The sequence below is a fragment of the Anomaloglossus baeobatrachus genome (genome assembly GCF_048569485.1).
Source record: "Anomaloglossus baeobatrachus isolate aAnoBae1 chromosome 5 unlocalized genomic scaffold, aAnoBae1.hap1 SUPER_5_unloc_22, whole genome shotgun sequence".
NCBI classification, from domain to species: Eukaryota; Metazoa; Chordata; class Amphibia; order Anura; family Aromobatidae; genus Anomaloglossus; species Anomaloglossus baeobatrachus.
Window position 1 is genome coordinate 582,569 of NW_027441798.1, and position 25,927 is coordinate 608,495.

The 25,927-nt window shown below is 48.9% G+C and overlaps 2 protein-coding genes and 1 pseudogene across 2 annotated transcripts in view; 1 reads left to right on the forward strand and 2 right to left on the reverse strand.

Annotated features, from left to right (window-relative positions):
- LOC142259030 (uncharacterized) overlaps nucleotides 1-25,927 on the forward strand; it is a 276,422-nt pseudogene that overhangs the window by 37,963 nt on the left and 212,532 nt on the right.
- Nucleotides 1-25,927, reverse strand: part of LOC142259021 (uncharacterized) — a 204,635-nt gene that overhangs the window by 6,701 nt on the left and 172,007 nt on the right. The gene's annotated exons all lie outside the window — the stretch shown is intronic.
- On the reverse strand, nucleotides 370-1,395 carry LOC142259022 (gastrula zinc finger protein XlCGF66.1-like). Its single transcript, XM_075331559.1, has 4 exons — nucleotides 1,315-1,395; nucleotides 1,006-1,185; nucleotides 801-924; nucleotides 370-491 (listed from the first exon to the last, which is right to left on the reverse strand). Exons 1-4 carry the CDS (start codon nucleotides 1,390-1,392, stop codon nucleotides 370-372), a joined length of 504 nt encoding a protein of 167 aa, XP_075187674.1. The 5' UTR covers nucleotides 1,393-1,395.

Sequence of the window (25,927 nt, forward strand, 5' to 3'; positions counted from 1 at the left end):
GGATCTGAGTACCCCCTTATCCATGGGCGACACACTATAATTGGTATATAAACACTGGGGCCCCTGGGAGAATGGGGCCCTGTGCAATTGTCCAGTTTGCTCTCCCTTTCCCCTAATGCCAGTCCACCATGCCAGCCTGTCTTCTGTTCAGTCCTTTTAGACTCCTGCAATTAAGAGACCTTTGGTTACATCATGTGACATGACTTTGAAGCCATCAAAGGTCCTTAAACAATTAACCTCAGAATACAACTGATGGGGTCTTTAAGAGAGTGGGGTTTTGAGAATTTGCGCAGTTTGACTCCTCCCAACGCTGGCCCTGACTGTAACTAGGGCTTATTTATGGAGTAGGGCTTATATTTCAAGCATTCTTCAAAGATCCCATAAAATTGTGCTAAGTGTTATTTTTGGACTATGTTTGATTTTCAGGGAAACGGTATTTATGAACCCTCTGCAGGTCTTTGAGTTCCCTTCATAATAACATAGAGAAGGCACTAGAAACAAACAGAAGTAAAGACAATACATTTGAAAAAAAAAACTGAGCAGAAAGTCTAAAAATGTAAAACACAAATTAGTGCAGAAAGTGCATGAGTAGATATCTCTTACAGGATAGAGCTGGAGGAAACACATCCTGAGGAACATCGGGATCTTCTTGGTTACAGTCCTGTGGGAGAAGAGGACGGGGACATCTCTCTGGTGTTGTCCTCTTACTGGATAGAACTGGAGGAGACACATACAGGGGCTGAATTCATTCCTTACATACAGATAATTATAGGCCGTGTGTATTTAGTCCTGTCTATTACCTGGTGATGTGAGGGGCTGGGGAACCTCCATCATGACGTCCTTGTACAGATCTTTGTGTCCTTCTAAATACTCCCACTCCTCCATGGAGAAATAGACGGTGACGTCCTGACACCTTATAGGAACCTGACACATACAATGATACCGTCACCCCCGATCCCTTCATAGCGTTACTGTATAATGTCCCAGCATTCCCAGCAGTGTCACCTCTCCAGTCAGCAGCTCAATCATCTTGTAGGTGAGTTCTAGGATCTTCTGGTCATTGATGTCCTCATGTATCGGGGGGTGAGGTGGAGGCCCCGTGATTGGGCTCAGGGGTCTTCCCCATCCCTCAGACACAGGGGCCTGACAGCGCTCACTAGAGGTCTTCTTCACTACTGTGTAATCCTGGTTATGGAGAGACACAGTAATAAATCTCACTCCAGACATTTCCAGAGTCCTCACCTCTCCAGTTCTGTCCATCTGTTATTCCCATAGATAAGAATGATGTAATGTGACGTCATCAGAATCTCTCACCTCTCCAGTAAGCCGGAAGAGGATCTCTAGGGTGAGGTGTAATATCCTCTCCGCCATCTTGTCCCTGCCCATATCCATCCTGGACAGGACATTTTCTGAAAACAGAATAAAACCACTGATAGAATCCGATATTATAAGGACCTAAATGATAAGGAGATGAGCCGATATGTAAAATTAATGGAGATAATAATGGAGGAAAGATGTCATTTGGGTAGGAAAAAAAAAAATTCAACATGAAATGAAGTAGCAAAACCGACCCATAAAAGTATTGCACCTAGAATGGTATCAATGAAAACGTCGGCTCATCAAGCAAAAAACAAGTCCTCACTCAACTTCGATGTCGGAAAATCGGAAAATGGAGACACAAACCGATTTTTTAATGGTTTTTTTTTTACAAAAGTCTGATTTTTATTCACTACTAGAGATGAGTGAACCTGTAGTTCGGTATAAACCCAGACTTTTCCAAGATAGTAAAGTTCAGGTTTGGAGTTCGGGGGATTTACATATGCAAACCACAATCAGATGTATTGTGCACCAAGAAATAAAACTGAAAAACCCATCCTCCCCTGATAGTGATCTGTTTATGGCTGCATGTGGGCGGAGACCAGAACTGCCAATCAGTGACTTTAAATAAACTTCAGGTCAAGTCCAAGTCCAGACCCGATCTTTACAAATATTCATCTGGACCAGCAGAAGCCGAACGTCCACGGGTCCGCTCATCTCTAGTCACCACTGAGATACTAAGAAATGTGGACGTCTGATATTGCCGTAATCACACTGACCTGGAGAATCACGCTGACCGCTCACTTCCAGCACATCGTCAATAGCGTAAAAACAATAAAAAAAGATGGAATTTGTTTGTTTTTTTTTCATCATTTCATTGCACTTTTACTTAATTTCCAGTAGATTTTATGGTAAAATTAAAAACTAAGTCATATAAAGAAAAAAAAAATAACCAAAAAAAATCCTTCATAACAGTTTACAATGCGCCCATTGTATTGTTGGTAGGCATGAGCGAATGTATTCGCCACTATTCGGTATCCGACAAATAACAAGCTATTCGCGACATTCGGTATCCGACGAATAAAACAACATCCGCTCCGATACTTTCATTTTCATTTCTGACATCCTGGCGCCTGTTTTCCAGCCAATGAACACATCTGATGTTGTTTACCCTCACAGTAATGCCGCAGCCATCTTTGTTGTGGTGTTACTGTGATTGGCTCGGCCGCACAGCGTCTTGGGGGCTATATATGCCAGCGGCCATTTTGTGAACATACAGTCATAGGGAGCTGGCGGTGTAGATAGGCTGTATTGAGTGCAGGAGAGCGTTCTTAGAACCAACTAATAAATAGTCCTTGTAAGGGCTGAAGACTGTGTCCAGTAGCTGATAGCAGCTCCATAAATCGCAAATCTGTGAATGCAGAACCAGCTATAGGGCTCTCTCTGTCTGTCCATCGGTCTCTCTCTGTCTGTCTGTCTCTCCCTCTCCACCCTTGTCTCATACTCACCGATCACTAGCACTGCTCTGCATGGCTGTCACACTGCTTCGGCGTCTTCTCCAACTTTTGAAAATGCCGCTCATTATTCCATCTCGTATTCACTGCTTCCCTTGCCCACCAGCACCTATGATTGGTTGCATTCAGACGAGCTGCCACATTGAGTGACAACTGTCTCACTGCAACCAATCAAAGCCGCCGGTGGGCGGGTCTATGTAGTGCAGTAAAATAAATAAATAATTTAAAAAAACGACGTGCAGCCCCCTCAATTTTGATGCCAGCCAAGGTAAAGCCACATGGCTGAAGGCTGGTATTCTCAGGATGGGGAGCCCCACGTTATGGAAAGCCCACCAGCCTAAAAATATCAGCCAGCAGCCGCCGAAATTGCCGCATCCATTAGATGTGACAGTCCTGGGACTCTGCCCGGCTCATCCCGAATTGCCCTGGTGCGGTAGCACTAGGTTAATCATGGCAGGCATCTGAGACACCCTCATGATTAACCTACAAGTTAAAGAAAATAAACACATACACCCAAAAAATCATTTATCTGGAATAAAAGCCGAAAAAAACCCCACCCTCTATCACCACTATTAAAATCCCCAAATACCCCTCCAGGTCCAACGTAATTCACACGAGGTCCCACGACGCATCCAGCTCTGCTACATGAAGATGACAGGAGTAGCCGTAGAACACCACCGCACACCGTGAGCTCCACAGAGCAACTGAAGTGAGCCGCGATGCTATCAGTGATGACGTCACTCAGGTTACCCGCGGCCACCGCTCTCAGGAAGAGGACTCGAGCTGGCCACGGGCAACCTGAGTGACGGCACCGCTGATCGCGCGGCTCACTTCAGTCACTCAGGTGATTTGCGGTCACTGGTGAGTCCTTCACCTGTGATAACAAATCAGACAAAGCCGCGCAATGACAATGAAGTCGGGAGACGTACCGCACTGTCAAAAATGCATCTAAAATGCATTCAAAATGCATCCAAAACGCATCGTTTTGGATGCTTTTTGAAACGCACATGCAGTGTAAAGCATGACAAAAGGGAACGTGAATGAGCAGAGCTGCCGTGTAAAGCATGAGAAAACGAAACATGAATGAGGAGAGAGAGTGACAGAGACAGAGAGAGAGAGAGAGAGCAGGCTTGTTTCCAGATTATTTCCAACCTTCTACAGGCTGTGCCCATACTGTTTCTGCCTTTTCCCATCCATTTCAGCCTTTCCTCAGTCACCACAGGTCACCGTTAGGTCCAACATGAAATTATTCGGGTTTCCCATAGACTTACATTGGGCGTCGAATATTCGCGAATACTCAAATAGCAGCGACCTATTTGTCGGATATTCGTCGAAGCGGATATTTTGGTATTCGATCATCCCTAATCGTTGGGTTTTACTCTCCTCCTCCATGTCATTCTGTAGCACTAAATTCAAATTTTCAGAGGGCCTGCAGGTGTCAAGAAACCTGGAGTTTGGTGAGGGCCCTGAGGTGGCCCAGTAACGTACATTTTGGAGGGACTGCTCTTACTTATACATTTGGGCGGTGCCTCCCTCAATGAGACTCAGATAGTAGAATACATATTCCATAGCAGTTTACAATGCTCCCATTGTAGCATTCGGCTTTACCCTCCTCCTCCTCAAATTTCCCAGTCTGGAATGTAAACGTGTGTGTAAACCAGAAGAGCGAGAGCAGATTCTATCTTGGATGGCAGACAATAAGGCCTCTTCACATTTCTCAAGCAGCAACAAATTTTCCACGACCACACAGTCTACTGTGAATACACAGAAGGCTGGTCCATCCAATCATCAACCTGGTCCTTCTTCCTCCCACCATCATCAGTCACAGGAGACATATGACCCCAAGCTTGGCCACTCTGAGGATCTGTTTTGTATGTATCCTTTGGTTGGCTCTGGCCTCTCACCGTGAAGTATTGAAGAGGGATGAGAGGAGGTGGTGTGAGTTGAGTATTTGAGAACCTACGGCCAGAAGAAAGCCACTTTGAGGATCCTGATTTACTGGCTCCAGAGGTGGAGACTGATGATGATGAGACACAGTTGCCATCAGAGCAGCCTACAATCTCAATTGGGAAGGAGGATGAGATGGAAGACGAGTTGATCCATGATGAGTCCACTGATCTGACCTGTACCGTTGACATTCATAGCCAGCACAGCAACATAGAGGAAGATGGATATGTAGCACCAACACAGGCACCAAGGGGTAGTGGTTTTCCCAGATTGAGAACTGAATCAACTGTTCCGAAGAGCACCCCCTCTGTGGTCCAAGTCAGGGAAAGGGGGCATTTAGCCGCTGTCTGGATGTTTTTCCTGAAAGTCCTTCAGAGAAAAAAATTGTAATCTGTAGCGTCTGCCATACTAAGTTGAGCAGAGCGCAGGTCAAACGCAACCGGAGCACCACCAGTATGTGGAACCACATGGCAGCGAAGCACCCCAGAAAATACAATAATTATAGCAAAAACAACCCTGCTCATGAGAGCTTACATCTACAATGAGGTGGTGGGGAGAGGGACAAGGTACAGGTGCTCATTTCCAATGACAATCCAGCTATCTCAAAGATATGGCGGATAGATAAAGGCTGCCTGAACCAGTCAGCCAATCTTTGAGATGCTTTTGGGTGTGGTGGAGTTTGATGGAGAGTTATGTTGTGAGAAGTTGTGGATGGACTGAATTTAATTTAATTAGGGAGTGTGATAGGCCACCCTATAGAGCTGTGTTTTAGGGAACATCTGAAGCTGAATAAGTTGTGGTTCATCCTGGTTTCTTGGGTCAGAGCATTCCAGAGGATTGGTGCAGCTCGGGAGAAGTCTTGGATCCGGGAGTGGGAGGTTTGGCTTAGTGTGGTTAGTCAAACGTTGTTTGCAGAGTGTAGAGAATGGATAGGTTGATAAACAGAGATGAGGGTGGAGATGTGGGGGAAAGGGTGCCGCACTGTGGAGAACTTTGTGGGTGAGAACAAACAATTTGAATTGGATCCTGTGATATATAGGCAGCCAGTGAATTACTGGCACAGAGCAGAAGCATCCGCGTAACGGATAGCCAGATAGGTGACCCTGGCTGCCGCATGAAGGATGGACTGTAGAGGAGAGAGTCTAGTTAGGGGAAGACCAATCAATAGAGAATTGCAGTAGTCAAGGCAGGAGTGGATCAGGGCCACAGTGAGGGTTTTTGTAGTTTTCATGGTAAGAAAGGGGCTGATTTTAGAGATGTTCTTGAGGTGCAAGCGAGAGGAGCGGGCAAGAGATTGTATACAGGAGGTGAAGGTGAGATTGGTGTGGCGCAAAACCCCCAGACAGCGAACCTGCTGCCTAGGAGTTATCGTGCTACCACACACACAGAGGGAGATGTCAGGTTTAGGGAGGTTAGAAGATGGAGGGAATAGAAGTAGTTCAGTTTTGTAAAGGTTAAGTTTCAAATATAGAGTAGACAAGATGTTGGAAACTGCAGACAGACAGTAGGAGGGCAGAACACCAGGGTACCAAATTTGTGTCTGCGGGTCAAACCACTGCCATGTCACCTGTGCTACGTCCTTCGCAATCTGCTGTCCAGGAAACAGGCTCTCATGCATCCTGCCCAGAAGCTGTGATTGCACAGACGCAGCAAACATCAACCACATCCACTTGCTTTTCCCAGCGAAGTGTCCAGTTGTCCATGCCTAAGAACTTGGAAAGGAAGCGTAAATACACAGCCACGCACCCACAGGCACAAAACCTAAACTTGCACATTGCTAAATTGCTAGCCATGGAGATGTTGCCGTTTAGGTTTGTGGGAACACAGTTTTTCCATGATCTCTAGGCTGTGGCTGCCCCATGATACAGTGTTCCCATCCGCCACTATTTTGCCTGGTGTGCCATCCCCGCCTTACACAAGCATGTGTTAAACAATCTCAACTGTGCTCTGACCAACACCATAACCGAGAAGGTCCACCTAACAACAGGCACGTGGACAAGTTGTTGTGGACAGGCACGATACATATCTGTCACAGCACAGTGGGTACACCTGGTGGAGGCTGGGACAAAGTCGCAAATCGTTAACATCACGCATCCTACCCATGCCAAGAATATCGGGCTCAACTTCTATCTGGATTTCCGCCTCATCATATGCCACTTTCTGTCTCCCCTCCTCCTCCTCCTGATCCTCTACTGAATTACCCTCCCCATCACTGCCAAGCAGGGAGCTGTGCAGTAACGCATCGGCAAAGTGGCAACACACTCTGCTGAAGCTGATCTGTTTTGTAGAGATGAGCGAGCCTCTAGAGGCTAGAGTTCTGCTTGGTTCGTCGAACGGAGTCCGTGTTCGAGTTCGGTTCGGCGAGCCGTTCGACGAACCTCTCGAGCCCCATTGAAACCCATGGCAGGCAAATACAAACACATAAAAACACATTATAAATGTACACATACAGTTAAAGGGAACCAAACATCAGGATTTTCATGTATAAGGTGCAGCCAGTGCAGTACTGGCACTATCATGCACAAATACCTATCGGACATTATATATGTGTTCGACATCTATCCATCCATCAATCCATCCATCAATCCATTACTAGCTTTTTAGGCTATGTGCGCATGATCAGGTTTTGCAGCGTTTTGGATGCAGAGTGTTTTCATAACAAGTAACAATTTTGTGGTAAAAGTGGATTTTTTTTATTTTTACAGATCAACGTTATAAAATTCTGTGAAGCACCCAGGGTTTCAAAGTGTTCACCAACCATCTAGATCATATTCTCTCTGCTGCTTGTGCTAATATCTGGTATGTTTGATCAGCCACCATACTTTCCCATGAACTGATCTTCCTTCTCTCTGCTTCTTGTAGCAATTTAATATGCTTCTAACTGACCCCTCCATCACCCTCTCCCCACTTTCTTTATGACCCCCTCGTTATCTCTGGCTATGGTATCCCCACATCTGGGCTCAGTTTTGAAGTGAGTGATCTAGATAAGTGACGACCCCTCCCCTTCCTCTGAAGTCTGCATGAGATTTTAATCTGCATTAATACAAGTCTGCACCATATAAGTATGATGCAATGAATTGGACCAGAAATGGACCGGAAGGAACCTGTAGGTAACTGGATACAGAGACTCTGCAAACAATGTTTGTGTTTCTCTTCACTTTCACCCTTATAACACTTCATATTTTTCCTTACGCCTCTGATCCCTAAACCCAGTAATGACCTGGTCATCTCTCCCTCCATCCTCCCCACCCACCTCATCTCCTCAGATCTTTTCCTCCACATTACACCCTGTGTCACCAGACACACACGACTACCTCATGGCCACTCCTGCTCCCACCTACTAACACTCTCTCTGCTTCTCCTCACTGCTGGAGATATTTCAGGGGCATGTCAGTGTTTTACTGAATGCACCCTGACTGCTGTGCCCGGGTAGTAAGGGGTTAAGTCCCCCTCTCATGTCCGATTCTCCCTCCTCCCCTTCCAAAGGGTTTGTCCAATGGGAATGTTCCCATAATCCCTTTCTTCCCCCCTATAAATATTCCCTCTTTTCCGGGATCCGGTCTCTCCTCACCTTGTGAGATCCGGACGGTGCTGTCAGCAGCCTTCCCGGTGAGAGATGACCGATTTGCTCAATCAGGCTGTCAGGGACAGACTCATGAGGGAGGGAGATGCGTGGCTTGCTGCTATATTGGGTGAGCAGCGTTCCCTTCCCCCTGAGGCTCAACCGCACGCTCCGGTCGGCGGGCGGCCTGCCCGCACAATCCGCCCTCCGGAGCGTCTCAGCCCTGCATGTAGCTCCCCACTGCGCATGCGCGCGGGGCGCGCGCGCGCCCGGCGTGCACGCGTTCCTCGTGCACGGCGGGCGCGCGCGAATCGCCCTGTGGCGTCCCCACACCCGCCCCCAGCAGTGAACGCGGCGGCCGCAAGCCTATCATCACCCTCAGGCAAAGCGGCGCCGCTTGGTTTAATAAATAACGTCCCTGCGCGCCAAAACCCACCTGCTACAACTGCCCTGCTGCACCAGCTCACCCCTCCTCCCTGCATAGCGCCCGCACCTTATAGGATGGGAGGTAATCATAGCCGCAGCTCCTCATCGGCTGAGGAGCATGCTGATAGTCTGCAGCCCCCACCATCTACTGTGTTCCCTTCTCTGTCACACTGCACTACTTCAGAAGTGTGCAGGGTGGGGGCTGCTGCTTCCTCCAACATCATACCTTCCCAAATGTCAATACAGTCCATGAACCCGGGGGGGAAACTGGCTTTGCCACCTGCCGCAGCTGCAGTGATGGCCTTACCTCCTGCGGCTGCTGCGGTGATGGCTTTGCCTCCTGCGGCGCCCGTAGTGACGGCTGTGCCTCCTGCAGCCCCTGGAATGATGGCCTTGCCTTTTGCAGCTCAGGTGGGTATGGCTTTGCCTCCCGTGGCTCCGCAGGTGCTGCCGTTCCAAACGGCTGCGCCTCCGGCGATGGCATTGCCAGCCGCAGTACAACCGGCGATGGCTGTGCCCCCTGAGCTGCAGAATTTACCACGGGTTCTCCCTGTTCAGGATGCTGCGGGTGCTGGAAGCACGGCCCGCGGTAGGCGACGCCGCGGGCGCGGAAACCGCTCCGCTGCCTCCGACTCCTCCTCACGTTCTCGCAGCCCATATAGACGCAGGCGGTACAGTAGGGACCGCAGTCGCCGCTCAGCTTATTCTGAGCGGCGGTCACGTTCATCGCGGAGAAGCCATAGGTCTCGCTCATCAAGATGGCGTTCGCCATCAACCACGGCTGAGTCATCCGGTGACTCCATTACTTCCAGTAGGCGCTCTCGTCGCACATCACGCCGCCGGAGAGATGCCGAACCCTATTTGGTTCAACCACAGGCTGCCGACTTGGTGACGGCTCCACATGTCTCGGTGAATCCCACAGATGCTCCAGCGGTCGGTGAGTACAACTATTCTGGGGCTTGGGGAGGTGATAATACAGCTATGTCTTTAAAAGCGCTGTTAGCTCATTTAAATACCCCGGGTAATAAAATACTGGTTAACCCCCTATTACTTGGAAATCAGCCCGAGAAGAGATTTCAGCCTCCTCCTCGGGCTGATATACATAAGGACACGTTCTTTTGTGGTATGTCCCCTTTGGGCTCTCACCTTGACCCAGAGACGGTCAACAAAATATGGGCTAATGATTACATAGACATTTGGTCGCTGGTTTCCACTGACCAATTTACGGTTGACAAGGAGAGGCGTTCCGCCGAACGTCCTTTTGACAAAAAACCCAGGGTCGCTAAAACTATCAATAACTGGCTGCAAGCCTTTTTTGTATTGGGAGGTGTTATGGGTCAGAAGCACCCCGAACGCTGTTCGGAGCTTTTTATATATGTTGATTCCATTTATAATGCATACAAAGCGCACGGCGGATCTGCGTGGTGGCGTTATGATGAGGATTTCAGGCGTCGTTTGGCCCTGCAACCTCACTTGGGTTGGGGGGTTAAAGCTACTGATTCCTGGTTGCGCCTCATGATGACTCCTAAAGCCCCCTTTCATTCCGCGGCCCCTGGCAACTCCGCCGGTTCCAGTTCAGTGGCCGTCCGTAGACCCGGCACATGTTGGCAATTCAACGAAGGGCACTGCCGATTCTTTGGTCTCTGCAGGTATAAACATGAATGTTCTGCTTGCGGAGGCCCCCACGCAGCGGCAAAATGCCCTCGCCCTTCGGCGAAATTGCCAACAAAGCCGTCAAACCCACCTGAGACTCGGGACGCCGGTGAGCGTAGCCGAGATGGGGCCGTGGCTCGACCGGTACCCCAATAAGGACGCGGCGGCGCAGCTGCGCTTCGGCTTCTCTTTTGGTTTCTTTATTCCTTTTAAACTTAACAGACACCCCCTTTTTGCCCGTAACCTAAAGTCTGCGACGGAGCTTCATGAAGTTTTACTTGATAAAATAAACTGTGAGTTAGAAAAAGGCAGATTAAAGGGCCCTTTTGAATCACCCCCTTTTTACAACTTACGGGTGTCCCCGCTGGGGGTCGTCCCGAAGAAGGAGCCTGGGAAAGTTCGTTTAATTCACCACCTTTCGCATCCGAAAGGTTTGTCTGTCAATGATGGTATACCCGATTCGGATGCGTCAGTCACGTATGTCTCTTTCGACAAAGCTGTTGCGTTAGTTAGGCAAGCGGGACCGGGGGCTTTGATGGCCAAGTCAGATATTGAGTCGGCTTTCCGCCTTCTCCCGGTCCACCCGGATTGCTACCATCTGTTGGGATGTTTCGTAGATGGTTTTTATTATTACGATACATGCCTTCCCATGGGTTGCTCAATCTCAGTTCTTTTTTAGAATGGGCCGTGAAGGTGGAATCTGGTTCCCAATCTATTATTCATTATCTTGATGACTTCCTTTTTGTTGGCCCTCAAGATTCCACCCATTGCCAGCTTCTATTGGATACGTTTTGCAGTTTGATGTCCAGATTTGGTGTTCCTTTGTCGAAGGACAAAACAGTAGGCCCCTCCCAGGTTCTTTCCTTCCTCGGTATTGAAATAGATTCAAATTCAATGCTATTCCGCCTCCCGGATGACAAGGTAGTAAAGCTGCGCTCTCTGATTATGGGTTTTTGTTCGGTTCGTAGTGTGACCCTTCGTCAGATGCAATCTTTGCTGGGCCTTCTTGTATTCGCCTGTCGTGTCATGCCAATGGGCCGAGTTTTTTCCCGGAGGTTATCACTTGCCACTAAAGGCATTCGCCTTCCTCATCATCGCATCAGGATTACCCCCTGCTTGAGAGCTGATTTGTTTATCTGGAATGATTTTCTATCCAGGTATAATGGTCAAACTTGTTTTCAGGATAACTTTCTTTCCAATGAAGAAATATCACTTTTTTCCGATGCATCGGGATCGTTGGGTTTTGGCGTTATTTTTGGCGAGCAATGGTGTGCTGAGCAATGGCCCCAATCTTGGCACGACAGAGGTTTTGTGTCCAACCTGACCCTCCTTGAATTGTTCCCCATAATAACAGCTGTTGTGATCTGGGGGCCAGCCTTCAGAAATAAACGAATTTTATTCTGGACTGATAATATGTCCGTTGTGCACGCGATAAACCATCTGACTTCATCCTCTTTGCCAGTCCTAAAGTTACTTAGATTTTTTGTGCTGCAGTGCCTCGAGCTCAATATGTGGTTCAGGGCTCGCCATGTGCCTGGCAGGTGCAACGCTATCGCTGACTCACTTTCCCGTTTTCAATTTCAGAAATTTCGGCAGCTGTGTCCTCGGGCACAACCAGAGGGAATGTCGTGTCCACCCAGCATATGGGACCTGCTGGAATGCAGCTGATGCCTTTGGTGACGTCTTCACTGGCCCCGAGGACTTGGCTGGCTTACGGTAAGGCATGGGATGAATGGCTAATTTTTGCAGCTAATTATCCGGTTTCTACCTCTGATTCGGCTAGACTGGACGTTACCTGCCGGTATCTATACCATCTGTATAAAAAAGGTGCTTCCTGCGCGGTAGCGCGGAACCGATTGTCTGGACTTGCTTTTCATTTCAAACTCCGAGGTTGGTCGGACGTTACTAAGTTTTTTATAGTTCAGCAAGCAGTTAAGGGGTGGGGTAGGGGGCAGCCCGTAAGGGAGTGTAGAAGGCCGGTTTCCTTTAGCCTTCTTTCTCGTATCATCGGACATATCTCCGCTGTTTGTCCTCCTCCTTTCGAGTCTGCCCTCTTCTCCGCCTCTTTTGCTATTGCCTTTTTTGGCGCATTGCGCATTAGTGAGTTGGTTTCTCCTGCCAGAGGCACTCATGGGGGCCTTCGGCACGACGACATCGCATTGTGTAATGGGGGTTTAAGGATTAGAATTCGGAAATCTAAAACCGATCAAACCGGAAATGGCTGCTGGATATCTTTGTTTGCTATTCATGGTCCGGTATGCCCTGTTACATTGACCCTTAACTATATCGCTTTGCGCCATGGTAGTTCTTCCTTCCTGGTCCATGAAGATGGTTCCCCTCTGACGAGATTCCAATTTTTAGCCGTTTTTCGAAAATGTTTGCGGTTCCTGGGTTTGCCCGCCGGCGAATTTGGTACTCACTCCTTCCGGATTGGGGCGGCGACTGAGGCCGCCCGGGCGGGATTGCCTAATGAAGTCATACAGCGCATAGGCCGGTGGCGTTCCGCGTGTTTTGCGAGATATATTAGACCAGAATTACTGCTTCTTTAATCAATTTTCTTTTGCACAGGTTTGCCTTCTTGTACATGTGTCACTGACAGTTTTCTTCTTTTAGGAGCTGCCAAACCTGTCATTTGGTTATTGGGACACTCCTATATTTTCTGGGCAGGACAGTGGGCTGAGAATCGTTCTGGAGGACGTGCCCTTGGCTTTCGGGGCTTCGAAGTCAATTGGAGAGGCGTCAGGGGTCTCATATGGCCTCAAGTTATACCGGAGGTTGTGGAAATTGCGAGGTCTGCTTTAACTCCGGTGGTCCTCGTCATTCACGCCGGGGTAAATGACCTCGGTGCCCGCCGTTTGGCGGAGCTTATCACCACAATGAGGTCTGACGTGGACAAGTTTCATGCCTTTTTTCCTGAACTTGTCCTTGTTTGGTCCGAGGTCATTTCCCGGCCTGTCTGGCGAGGGGCCCAAGGAGCTGCAGCTCTGGAGCGTTCGAGGCGGACACTCAACTCACGTATTTCGCGTTTTGTCCGCTTTAAGGCAGGGATCGTCGTTAGACACTGGCAATTGGAAGGGGACAATTCCTCCCTGATGTTGAACGATGGCGTTCATTTGAATAATATTGGCCTAGACATATTTTTATCAGGCCTGCAAGACGGTATTGAGCAGGCCTTGTTCATTATGGGTGGGGGTCGGAGCACAGTCTAGGGCCTCTGCTCATCCGTGGCGGTTTCAAGGAACACAGTTCAATTACGAAGGCTAAAGTGCGCCGGAAGTCCGGCCTGGCACAAAGTTTCGTTTTGAAAGTGGTTATTTATAATGGTTAATTGTGCTGTGACCGATCTCCATCCACAACAAAAGATGAGAGATGTTTACCAATTTTATAAAGCTCTCCTAATAAAGTTTGTATTTTGGTTAACTTGTCTCAGAGTGGTTAATCGGACATGGGAGGGTTTTTGGTTGAGGGTAATCTGGTCTCAGCAGTCCTCTCCTAATCCTGGTCCTCCTCAGCACATCCCCATTGTCACTTTGAACCCTCATCCACGATCTATGACAAATTTTCACAACCGTTCTAACCTCATACCCATTCACCCGAGCCCCGCTCCCCCAGTCCCACTAGCAGGAGCTCTATGGAACGCTTGCTCTGTCTGCAACAAACTTTCATACATCCATGATCTTTTCATCACTAATAAACTTTCCTTCCTCGGCATCACAGAAACCTGGCTCACCCCCTCTGACACAGCCTCTCCTGCTGCACTTTCTTATGGTGGTCTCTATCTGGCTCACCCCCCCCCCCCCCCGCCCCAGTAAGAAGCATAATGGAGGAGTTGGATTGCTCCTGTCTGACAAATGCTCCTTTACATTAATTCCACTACCACCCTCTGTTACTCTCCCCTCTTTTGAGGTGCACTCTGTCTGTATCTACTCCCCTTACAACCTCCAACTGGCTGTCATTTATTGCCCTCCAGGGCCAGCCACCGCCTTTTTGACCACTTCACCACCTGGCTACTACATTTCCTTTCCACCGACATCCCCACCGTCATCATGGGCGATTTCAACATTTCCATCGACACCTCTCACTCAGCTGTCTCAAAACTTCTAAGACTCACTTCTTCCTTCGGACTCACCCAATGCTCCTCTGCAGCTACTCACAAAGATGGCCACACGCTGGACTTCATCTTCACTCGCCTTTGTTCCCCATCTAACCTCTCTAACTCACCACTCCCCCAGTCTGACCACAACCTACTCACATTCTCTTCCCTCTCTTCTCCAAATACACAACCCCCCTCCACAAACAGTCACACCCTCGCAGAAACATCAAACACCTTGATTTACACGCACTTTCTCAGTCCCTTCTCCCTCTCGCAGACATTGCTTCCTTACACGACGCAGATGCTGCAGCCTCTTTATATAACACTACAATCTCTGCAGCTCTTGAATTCACACACACCAAAACTCGCACAATCAACAGGCAACCTTGGCACACGAGCCAGACTAAAGAACTGAGACGGGTTTCCAGATTTGCTGAGCGCAAATTGAAGAGGTCTCATTTTACTGAGCACTTCACTGCATATAAAGAGTCCCTCACCACTTTCAAGTCTGGACTCACTGCTGCAAAACAAACCTACTTCTCATCCCTCATATCCTCTCTATCTCACAACCCTAAACAGCTATTCAACACTTTCAATTCTCTCCTCAGTCCCCCAGCACCCTCTCCCTCTCCTCTCATCTCAGCTGAAGACTTTGCCTTTTTCTTCAAGCAGAAGATTGGCAACATCAGAGCAAGCTTTGGCCCACAATCCCTACAGCCCCTTATCATAGCTACTCAGCCCTCTTCCTCCAAATCCAGCTTCTCCCCTATGACAGAAGATCATCTTTCAACTCTACTCTCAAGATCACATCTAACCACCTGTGCATTTGACCCGCTCCCATCGCACCTCATTCCCAACATCACCACAGTCCTCATCCCAGCCCTAACCCATCTCTTCAACCTATCACTATCAACTGGTGTATTCCCTTCATGCTTTAAACATGCTTCGATCACACCCATCCTCAAAAATTCCTCTCTTGACCCATCCTCTGTGTTTAGCTACCGCCCCATATCCCTTCTCCCCTGTGCCTCAAAATTACTGACACAGCATATCCATCTTGAACTGTCCTCATGCCTCTCCTCCTGCTCCCTCTTTGACCAGCTACAATCTGGCTTCTGACCGCATCACTGAACCTGCCCTAACTATCGTCACTAAGACATACTAACTGCCAAAGCCAAGCAACACTACTCTGTCCTCCTCCTCCTGGACCTGTCCTCTGCCTTCGACACTGTAGACCTCTCCCTCCTATTACAGATTCTCTTCTCTCTGGGCATCACAGACTTGGCCCTATCTTGGATCTCTTCATACCTAACCGACCGAACTTTCAGCGTCTCCCACTCTCACACCACCTCCTCATCCCACCCTCTATCCATTGATGTCCCCCAAGGTTCTGTTCTTGGAACCCTGCTGTTCTCCATCTACAACTTCGGCCTCGGCCTAGGACAGCTCATAGAGTCCCACGGCTTTCAGTATCATCTCTATGCTGAGGATACGCAGATCTACCTCTCTGAACCTGACATAACCGCCTTACTAACCAAAATCCCACAATGTCTGTCTGCTATTTCATGCTTCTTCTCTGCGCCATTCTGAAAGCTTAACATGGACAAAACAGAATTCATTGTCTTTCCTACTCCTCATTCAACTCCTCCACCAAGCCTGTCCATCAAAGGTGATGGCTGCCCACTCTCCCCGGTCTCACAGGCTCGTTGCCTTGGAATAACCCTCGACTCTGCTCTATCCTTCAAGCCACACATCCAACCCCACTTCACCTCATGCCGACTACAACTCAAAAATATCTCCCGCATCCATGATTTCCTTAACCAAGAATCAGCAAAAACATTTGTACATGCCCTCATCATCTCCTGCCTCAACTACTGCAACCTCCTGCTCTCTGGCCTCCCTTCCAACACTGTTGCCCCCCTCCAATCTATCCTGAACTCTGCGGCCTGATTAATCCACCTCTCCCCTCGCTATTCCTCAGCCTCGCCACTCTGCCAATCCCTTCACTGGCTTCCCATTGCCCAAAGACTCCAGTTCAAAACATTAACCATGACCTACAAAGCCATCCACAACCTGTCTCCTCCTTACATCTGTCACCTAGTCTCCCGGTACATATTTGCACGCAACCTCAGATCCTCACAAGATCTCCTTCTCTACTCCTCTCTTATCTCCTCTTTCCACAATCGCATACAAGATTTCTCCCATGCCTTCCCCATACTCTGGAACACTCTACCCCAGTATATCAGACTCTCTCCTACCGTGAAAAGCTTCAAGAGGAACCTGAAGACCCATCTCTTCCGACAAGCCTACAACCCACAATAACCCTCAGTCTAGTACACCACTGTGCAACCAGCACTGTCCTAACCTACTGTATCCTCACCCATCCCCTGTAGACTGTGAGCCCTTGCGGGCAGGGACCTCTCTCCTCCTGTACCAGTCTGTTTTGTACTGTTAATGACTGTTGTACTAGTATTTATGTGTACCCTTTTTCACTTGTAAGGCGCCATGGAATTAATGGCACTATAATAATAATAATAATAATAATAATAATAATAATAATAAAAAATCACTGATGGCTGCGGCACCTGCACCAGCCGTGATCATCAAGGGGGGCACGGGCTTGCGGGCCGCCAGAAGCAGCCTGAGGAGCCGCATATTTGATGCCCTTGATCTACAACATACACTTCTTGCAAATTTCCAGAGACTTCCTGTGGAGTCAAAATACTCATTTAGGCTAATAAAGCAGAATACAGTAAATGCTATCTATTGACTATATGTTGTGGTATCACTATTTGTTTTAAGAGCCTCAGGGTAATATTGTGGTACCATCTTAGTCAGAAACATCAATTGAAATACTATGTCCCAAGAATGACAAAAGTATTTTAGAAGTGATACCTTTAAAGGCTAACCAGAAAGATTGTATTAGCAAGCTTTCAGAGCACAGAGGCTCCTTCTTCAGGCAAATTACAAATGAATTACTGAGACTAAACACAACATTTAAATGAATGTTACAACAGGACATGGGAAAGATGATGCCTCCTAAAGCCAAGGAAATCAAATCATTTCTAAGAAAAAACTTAATTTGATTTCCTTGGCTTATCTTTAGGAGGCATCATCTTTCCCATGTCCTGTTGTAACATTCATTTAAATGTTGTGTTTAGTCTCAGTAATTCATTTGTAATTTGCCTGAAGAAGGAGCCTCTGTGCTTTGAAAGCTGCTAATATAATTTTTCTGGTTAATAGGTTAGCCTATAAAGGTATCACTCCTAAAATACCTTTGTCATTCTTGGGACATAGTATTTCAATTGATTTTAAGAGCCTCCAAATACAATGTTTCATTACCTCTAATTCTTTCACATTTTTGGTAAATTTCAGGATTTTTTTGTTTAAATAAATGGAAAACAAATCAACCTCACATTACAGCTAAGATAAAGTAGAATATGCCACAGAAACAAATCTCAGAAACACTGGGATCAGATTCAGCATTACAAAGTTGTTATCATGTAAAGTGACAGATGTCAGATTGGAGAAATGGGGCCTGGATAGGAGCAGAAAACTGGCTGCAGTGGAAAGCCATGAAATAAGAGCGGCTTTGGTACTAACTACTATAGAGAAAACTGTGACTATAGACAATAACACATCTACTAAAATGACCGCCCTCCACCCGACAGCCTTCACCGTCAGTGATTTAGTAACTAGAGGGGACACATCTGGAGTAATTACAGTATGTGGCTCGGGGGCTCTCGGCAATCCAAACTATTGTAGGGGCCAATATCTTCTGTCAGATGAGTTTCTTGAAGAAATATTAGACATTTCCTTTCTGCCTCTCGGACTCCACAATGGACGGCTCCAGTACAAGGTCTTATATAATGGACATTTGTACAATTCAGAGAAAATATCTTTCAGGCTCTTGAAGATAAAAATATCAGAACTTTATGTGTTAATTATTACCATGTGTTAATGTTATGTTATGTGTTATTACTTTCCTTTTTTCTCCAATTACATTTTGGAAATGATGTGGGTGGGCTGCCCGGCCTCCATGTACCCACTGTGGGGTAATTCTAACCTCCCTCACATGTTACAGTTACCCTGTGCTGAACTTTGGATAAAAACGCCCCTATCAGCACATTCATCAGAAGGGAGAGAAGGAAGATCCATCAATAAGATGCCGAGATCCTAGGAAGATGGATTCATTGCTCTCAGTGGGAGAAACAATAAGAATCTTGTAGTTATGATACTTATTAATGGCGAACAAAAATATAATAAATGATGTTAGAAAGCAAGCTTTCCAGACTACTGAGGAATCTTCATCAACTACAAGATTATTATTTTGTTTCTCCCACTGAGAGCAATCAATCTTTATTCATATTGTGAACACGGCACCAAACTAAGAATCTAGGAGGTCCCCAGCATCATTACCCTCCGCTTTCTCTTAGGGGTCCACCATACAGATTAGATTCTTCTTCCCATGATTTTCTATGTTGTCGGCACATTCTACGTACGCTGTCATTTGGCTTTACAGATTAGAGATCTGGGCAGCTAAGGGTCAACATCTTCTAATTTCAGAGGATAGGGTGGATCCTACCTGTAAGATCTGGCTGAAACAGATCTCACTCCAACAGAAGGGCGTCCAATGCACAAAATAATGGGGTCAGTATTGGGTGGAGGAGCATGTGGTGGTCTAGCAGCAGAATGGTGACCATTTGATATGGCCGGACTACAACCCTGATAAAACAGCCACAGCCGGTGACTGAGAAGAATCTGTGACTTCTCTGCATTTAGTGGTCACTACTCACCTGGGCGGTTATCTGTAGGAATCTCCTCTTTACTCCTCTCATCACCCCTCACATATGTCTCTGTAGTATTAATATGGGGCAGATCTTCACCCTGAAACAAATATTGTAAAAGTCACAGACAGATGGAGAAGTCCCATCTATGATCAGCTCTAATCCTGCCATCTCCACCGCTCTCATTACACAAGTATGTGCAATACAGGGTAATATTGTGGTACCGTGTTAGTATTTCAGTTGATTTTTCTGGCTATGTCCCAAGAATGACAAAAGTATTTTAGGAGTGATACCTTTATAGGCTAACCAGAAAAATTATATTAAGCAGCTTTCAGAGCACAGAGGCTCCTTCTTCAGGCAAATTACAAATGAATTACTGAGACTAAACACAACATTTAAATGAACGTTACAACAGGACATGGGAAAGATGATGCCTCCTAAAGATAAGCCAAGGAAATCAAATCATTTCTAAGAAAAAACTTAATTTGATTTCCTTGGCTTATCTTTAGGAGGCATCGTCTTTCCCATGTCCTGTTGTAACGTTCATTTAAATGTTGTGTTTAGTCTCAGTAATTCATTTGTAATTTGCCTGAAGAAGGAGCCTCTGTGCTTTGAAAGCTTGCTAATATAATTTTTCTGGTTAGCCTATAAAGGTATCACTCCTAAAATACTTTTGTCATTCTTGGGACATAGTATTTCAATTGATTACACAAGTATAAAACATATAATACTGGAGGATAAAACAAGACTGAGCACAAGACCTTCACAGCCGTCTACACATCATAGGGAGATTTCATGGCACCTTCTCTCCATCTACCTGATGATCCTGAGGAACATCGGGGTCTTCTTGGTTACAGTCCTGTGGGAGAAGAGGACGGGGACATCTCTCTGGTGTTGTCCTCTTACTGGATAGACCTGGAGGAGACACATACAGGGACTGAATTCATTCCTTACATACAGATAATTATAGGCCGTGTGTATTTAGTCCTGTCTATTACCTGGTGATGTGAGGGGCTGGGGATCCTCCATCATGACGTCCTTGTACAGATCTTTGTGTCCTTCTAAATACTCCCACTCCTCCATGGAGAAATAGACGGTGACGTCCTGACACCTTATAGGAACCTGACACATACAATGATACCGTCACCCCCGATCCCTTCATAGCGTTACTGTATAATGTCCCAGCATTCCCAGCAGTGTCACCTCTCCAGTCAGCAGCTCAATCATCTTGTAGGTGAGTTCCAGGATCTTCTGGTCATTGATGTCCTCATGTATCGGGGGGTGAGGTGGAGGCCCCGTGATTGGGCTCAGGGGTCTTCCCCATCCCTCAGACACAGGGGCCTGACAGCGCTCACTAGAGGTCTTCTTCACTACTGTGTAATCCTGGTTATGGAGAGACACAGTAATAAATCTCACTCCAGACATTTCCAGAGTCCTCACCTCTCCAGTTCTGTCCGTTATTCCCATAGATAAGAATGATGTAATGTGACGTCATCAGAATCTCTCACCTCTCCAGTAAGCCGGAAGAGGATCTCTAGGGTGAGGTGTAATATCCTCTCCGCCATCTTGTCCCTGTCCATATCCATCCTTCACGGGGCAATCAGGAGAATTCTCTTCTATAGAATAAGACCACTGAGAGGATCCGATATTGTAGGGACCTGAATGGGGAGAAGATGACGGTGTAACATCATAAAGAATCCGCTGTAATAATACAATTACTGGAGATAATAAGGGGAACATATAATGAGAACATTCTGGGGGCACATTATACTGTGTGGGGGCAGAAAGGGGCCGAGGACCGAGGGCAGAAAGGGGCCGAGGACCGAGGGCAGAAAGGGGCCGAAGAATGAGGGCAGAAATGGGCCGAGGACTGAGGGCAGAAAGGGGCCGAGGACTGAGGGCAGAAAGGGGCCGAGGACCGAGGGCAGAAAGGGGCCGAGGACCGAGGGCAGAAAGGGGCCGAAGAATGAGGGCAGAAATGGGCCGAGGACTGAGGGAAGAAAGGGGTGAGGACCGAGGGCAGAAAGGGCCCAAGGACCGAGGGCAGAAAGGGGCCAAGGACCGAGGGCAGAAAGGGGCCGAGGACTGAGGGCAGAAATGGGCCGAGGACTGAGGGCAGAAAGGGGTGAGGACCGAGGGCAGAAAGGGGCCGAGGACTGAGGGCAGAAAGGGGCCGAGGACTGAGGGTAGAAAGGGGCCGAGGACTGAGGGTAGAAAGGGGCCGAGGACTGAGGGCAGAAACGGGCCGAGGACTGAGGGCAGAAAGGGGCGAGGACCGAGGGCAGAAAGGGGCGAGGACCGAGGGCAGAAAGGGGCCAGGAACCGAGGGTAGAAAGGGGCCGAGGACTGAGGGCAGACGGGTTTCCTCACTTCTGGCCCCTCATAGTTTGGGCGACTGAATCTATCAGAGGAAAAGGAACAAAAACTTCACAATTCATAGAAATCAGCGAGAGAAAAACTCCAAGAAAGTCTCAGCGCTGAAGGGGTTAAGGTCACTTGTGACCAATAATGGGGAATTTCCACACACCTCCACCTGCAAAGCCACTGTCACAAGTGACAGTCATGTGGTTTCTGGTTATAGAAGGTCACAGTGTCTGGCTGCGCAGAATGCTCCCTGACTTTCCATTGTTCCTGCTGTCAGTATTAATTTCCTGCTGGATTTCTCTCCCCCTTTTGGACCCAGCAGGAGCTCATCTTACACTAGATCATCAGCATTGTCTGGGTGCTGAAATACCAGTTACTTCCTTGGACTGATGCTGGTGATATTTTTAGTTCATTCAAGCCTTGGTTGTAAGCAGGTGGCTTGTACTCCTCTGTGGAATTGCTGCTGAACTTCTACCTGTGTCACCTGTAGATAAGTAGTTCATGCATTTTCCTGTGTGTCCTCCTTGTGTCGTCTTTAGTGTTTAGTGGGGTTGATGAAGAGCTCATCCCACCCTTTCCCTATTTAGGGCCCCGCAGTAGTTATATCTAGGGTCAGGTATCCGGCTCGGGGCAGAGGTGAGGAACCTCTCTATGGTGGTGAGGACCCAGGGCCCAGCAGTAGTTATAGCTAGGGTCAGGTATCCGGCTCGGGGCAGAGGTGAGGAACCTCTCTATGGTGGTGAGGACCCAGGGCCCAGCAGTAGTTATACCTAGGGTCAGGTATCCGGCTCGGGGCAGAGGTGAGGAACCTATCTATGGTGGTGAGGACCCAGGGACCAGCAGTAGTTATAGCTAGGGTCAGGTATCCGGCTCGGGGCAGAGGTGCGGAACCTATCTATGGTGGTGAGGGCCCAGGGACCAGCAGTAGTTATAGCTAGGGTCAGGTATCCGGCTCGGCGCAGAGGTGAGGAACCTATCTATGGTGATGAGGGACCCAGGGACCAGCAGTAGTTATAGCTAGGGTCAGGTATCCTGCTCGGCGCAGAGGTGCGGAACCTATCTATGGTGGTGAGGGTCCAGGGCCCAGCAGTAGTTATATCTAGGGTCAGGTATCCGGCTCGGGGCAGAGGTGAGGAACCTCTCTATGGTGGTGAGGACACAGGGACCAGCAGTAGTTATATCTAGGGTCAGGTATCCGGCTCGGGGCAGAGGTGCGGAACCTATCTATGGTGGTGAGGACCCAGGGACCAGCAGTAGTTATATCTAGGGTCAGGTATCCGGCTCGGGGCAGAGGTGCGGAACCTATCTATGGTGGTGAGGGCCCAGGGACCAGCAGTAGTTATATCTAGGGTCAGGTATCCGGCTCGGGGCAGAGGTGCGGAACCTCTCTATGGTGGTGAGGACCCAGGGACCAGCAGTAGTTATAGCTAGGGTCAGGTATCCGGCTCGGGGCAGAGGTGAGGAACCTATCTATGGTGGTGAGGGCCCAGGGACCAGCAGTAGTTATAGCTAGGGTCAGGTATCCGGCTCGGGGCAGAGGTGAGGAACCTATCTATGGTGGTGAGGACCCAGGGAGCAGCAGTAGTTATATCTAGGGTCAGGTATCCGGCTCGGGGCAGAGGTGAGGAACCTCTCTATGGTGGTGAGGACCCAGGGACCAGCAGTAGTTATAGCTAGGGTCAGGTATCCGGCTCGGAGCAGAGGTGCGGAACCTATCTATGGTGGTGAGGGCCCAGGGACCAGCAGTAGTTATATCTAGGGTCAGGTATCCGGCTCGGGGCAGAGGTGCGGAACCTATCTATGGTGGTGAGGACCCAGGGACCAGCAGTAGTTATATCTAGGGTCAGGTATCCGGCTCGGGGCAGAGGTGCGGAACCTATCTATGGTGGTGAGGGCCCAGGGACCAGCAGTAGTTATATCTAGGGTCAGGTATCCGGCTCGGGGCAGAGGTGCGGAACCTCTCTATGGTGGTGAGGACCCAGGGACCAGCAGTAGTTATAGCTAGGGTCAGGTATCCGGCTCGGGGCAGAGGTGAGGAACCTATCTATGGTGGTGAGGGCCCAGGGACCAGCAGTAGTTATAGCTAGGGTCAGGTATCCGGCTCGGGGCAGAGGTGAGGAACCTATCTATGGTGGTGAGGACCCAGGGAGCAGCAGTAGTTATATCTAGGGTCAGGTATCCGGCTCGGGGCAGAGGTGAGGAACCTCTCTATGGTGGTGAGGACCCAGGGACCAGCAGTAGTTATAGCTAGGGTCAGGTATCCGGCTCGGAGCAGAGGTGCGGAACCTATCTATGGTGGTGAGGGCCCAGGGACCAGCAGTAGTTATATCTAGGGTCAGGTATCCGGCTCGGGGCAGAGGTGCGGAACCTATCTATGGTGGTGAGGACCCAGGGACCAGCAGTAGTTATATCTAGGGTCAGGTATCCGGCTCGGGGCAGAGGTGCGGAACCTATCTATGGTGGTGAGGGCCCAGGGACCAGCAGTAGTTATATCTAGGGTCAGGTATCCGGCTCGGGGCAGAGGTGCGGAACCTCTCTATGGTGGTGAGGACCCAGGGACCAGCAGTAGTTATAGCTAGGGTCAGGTATCCGGCTCGGGGCAGAGGTGAGGAACCTATCTATGGTGGTGAGGGCCCAGGGAGCAGCAGTAGGTTTAGTCTAGTTTAGTTTCCCTAGACACAGGGTTTCCGTTACCTTCCTTTTTGCTGTTCGCTTGGTGCTTCCCAACCCCGCATCTAGCGTAACAGCCGCACAGTATACATGTGTCTGCTCTGTGCTTCCAGGACCTGTGATGATGTCACATGGAGGGGAGGAGTCAGGGTCACATGGTCAGCTCCTCAGTAGTGATGGGTAAAATGCGGTTTTTTGGTGAGCCGGGTCTTTTGGCTCCGAAAACGGTTCTTCATTTCCTATTACCTTTGGCTTTAAATTTGAAGCCAAATTCTGGTATGTTTTAACCCATGATTGTACCTTTTAGTAAAAATCTACACGTGCCAATTTATGACATAAAACAGAATAGTTTCCAGAATAACCGGATTTTATATTATTTGCTGTAAAAACTTTAACAAACACAAAATGAACATGCAAAATAGCAACAAGATCCTAATTGTCAGCGCCACATTGTAAAGCCCCATTCACACTTGGCGAGTTCGCTGTGGGCTGTGTCTGCTGCAAACAGTCTGCAGCAAATCTGCAGCGTCAGATGTGGCCTCTGCATCTGTCGCGGGCGGGGAGGAGGGTGTCAGCACACCGCGCTCACCCCTTCTGCTCGGGTCCGGCAGTTGCTCCTGGTGGCTCGAGCTGCGGGCCGGATCCCGGGGTGTCTCGAGCGGCACTCCTCGCCCGTGAGTGAAAGGGGGGTGTTTGTTGGGATTATAGTTCGTGACGCCACCCACGGTTGTGGTGATTGCACCACCGCTGCTCGGTGTGGGGGTCCCGGGGATGGTGATGGGAGCAGCCAGGTGTTGTGTTGCCCCTCCGTGGGTAGGGGTTGGTAATCCCGGGGCCCGGTGGAGAGATGTGAAGTGTAGGGCCTGGAGGGCGCAGGGACGCGGGGGCAGCGCTGTGCCTTGCGGCATTATGGTACTCACTCAGCCTGACACGGACACAGTTTGTACGGTAAACCAACGGCTGGTAGGACGGTCCCACAGACGGCTGCACCTGCACTCCCGGTAGGTGACGGTGACTTCTCTCTTCCTTGCACCTGTGTGGTCTGATGGTATCGGTGGATTCCCTCCGGTTACCCGCTCCCCGACTGCAATCTGGGCCGGAGGAGCTCTACACTTTGCCCGCAGGCGCTGGCCCTGGGGAAACTGGTGCCTTGGCGGTGGCGGTGTCTCCCCGTTAATGGTCGGGCTGTTGCCGTCAATCGGGACTTTGTTGTTGGGGGATCTGCGTCCCCGTCACTGACGGATTCGGCAAATTGGGCGACTCCTAGCCTTGCCGGGGTCCGAGAGGCCCCTGCCCTGGTGCTGACTGTCCTTCGGAACACTGCTCCAGACCACCGGGCACACAGCCAACGGGGTCCTTCCAGGAACTTCCGAACTGTCCCACTCCGGACAGTCACCGCCGTCGCTGACCTTGCTGTTCTAGCCCTACACACAGCTGGGCTCTCAGGCTTTGCACACTCTCTGCGCTGTCTCCACTTCTTGCTTTCCTCCTTTTCCACTTTCCTTTCCTTTACTTTCACTTCTGGTTGTTTACTCTAGCCCCTGCCTGGGCTACTCCTCACTCCTTCCACTTCCTCCTCCCTGACAGATCTGCT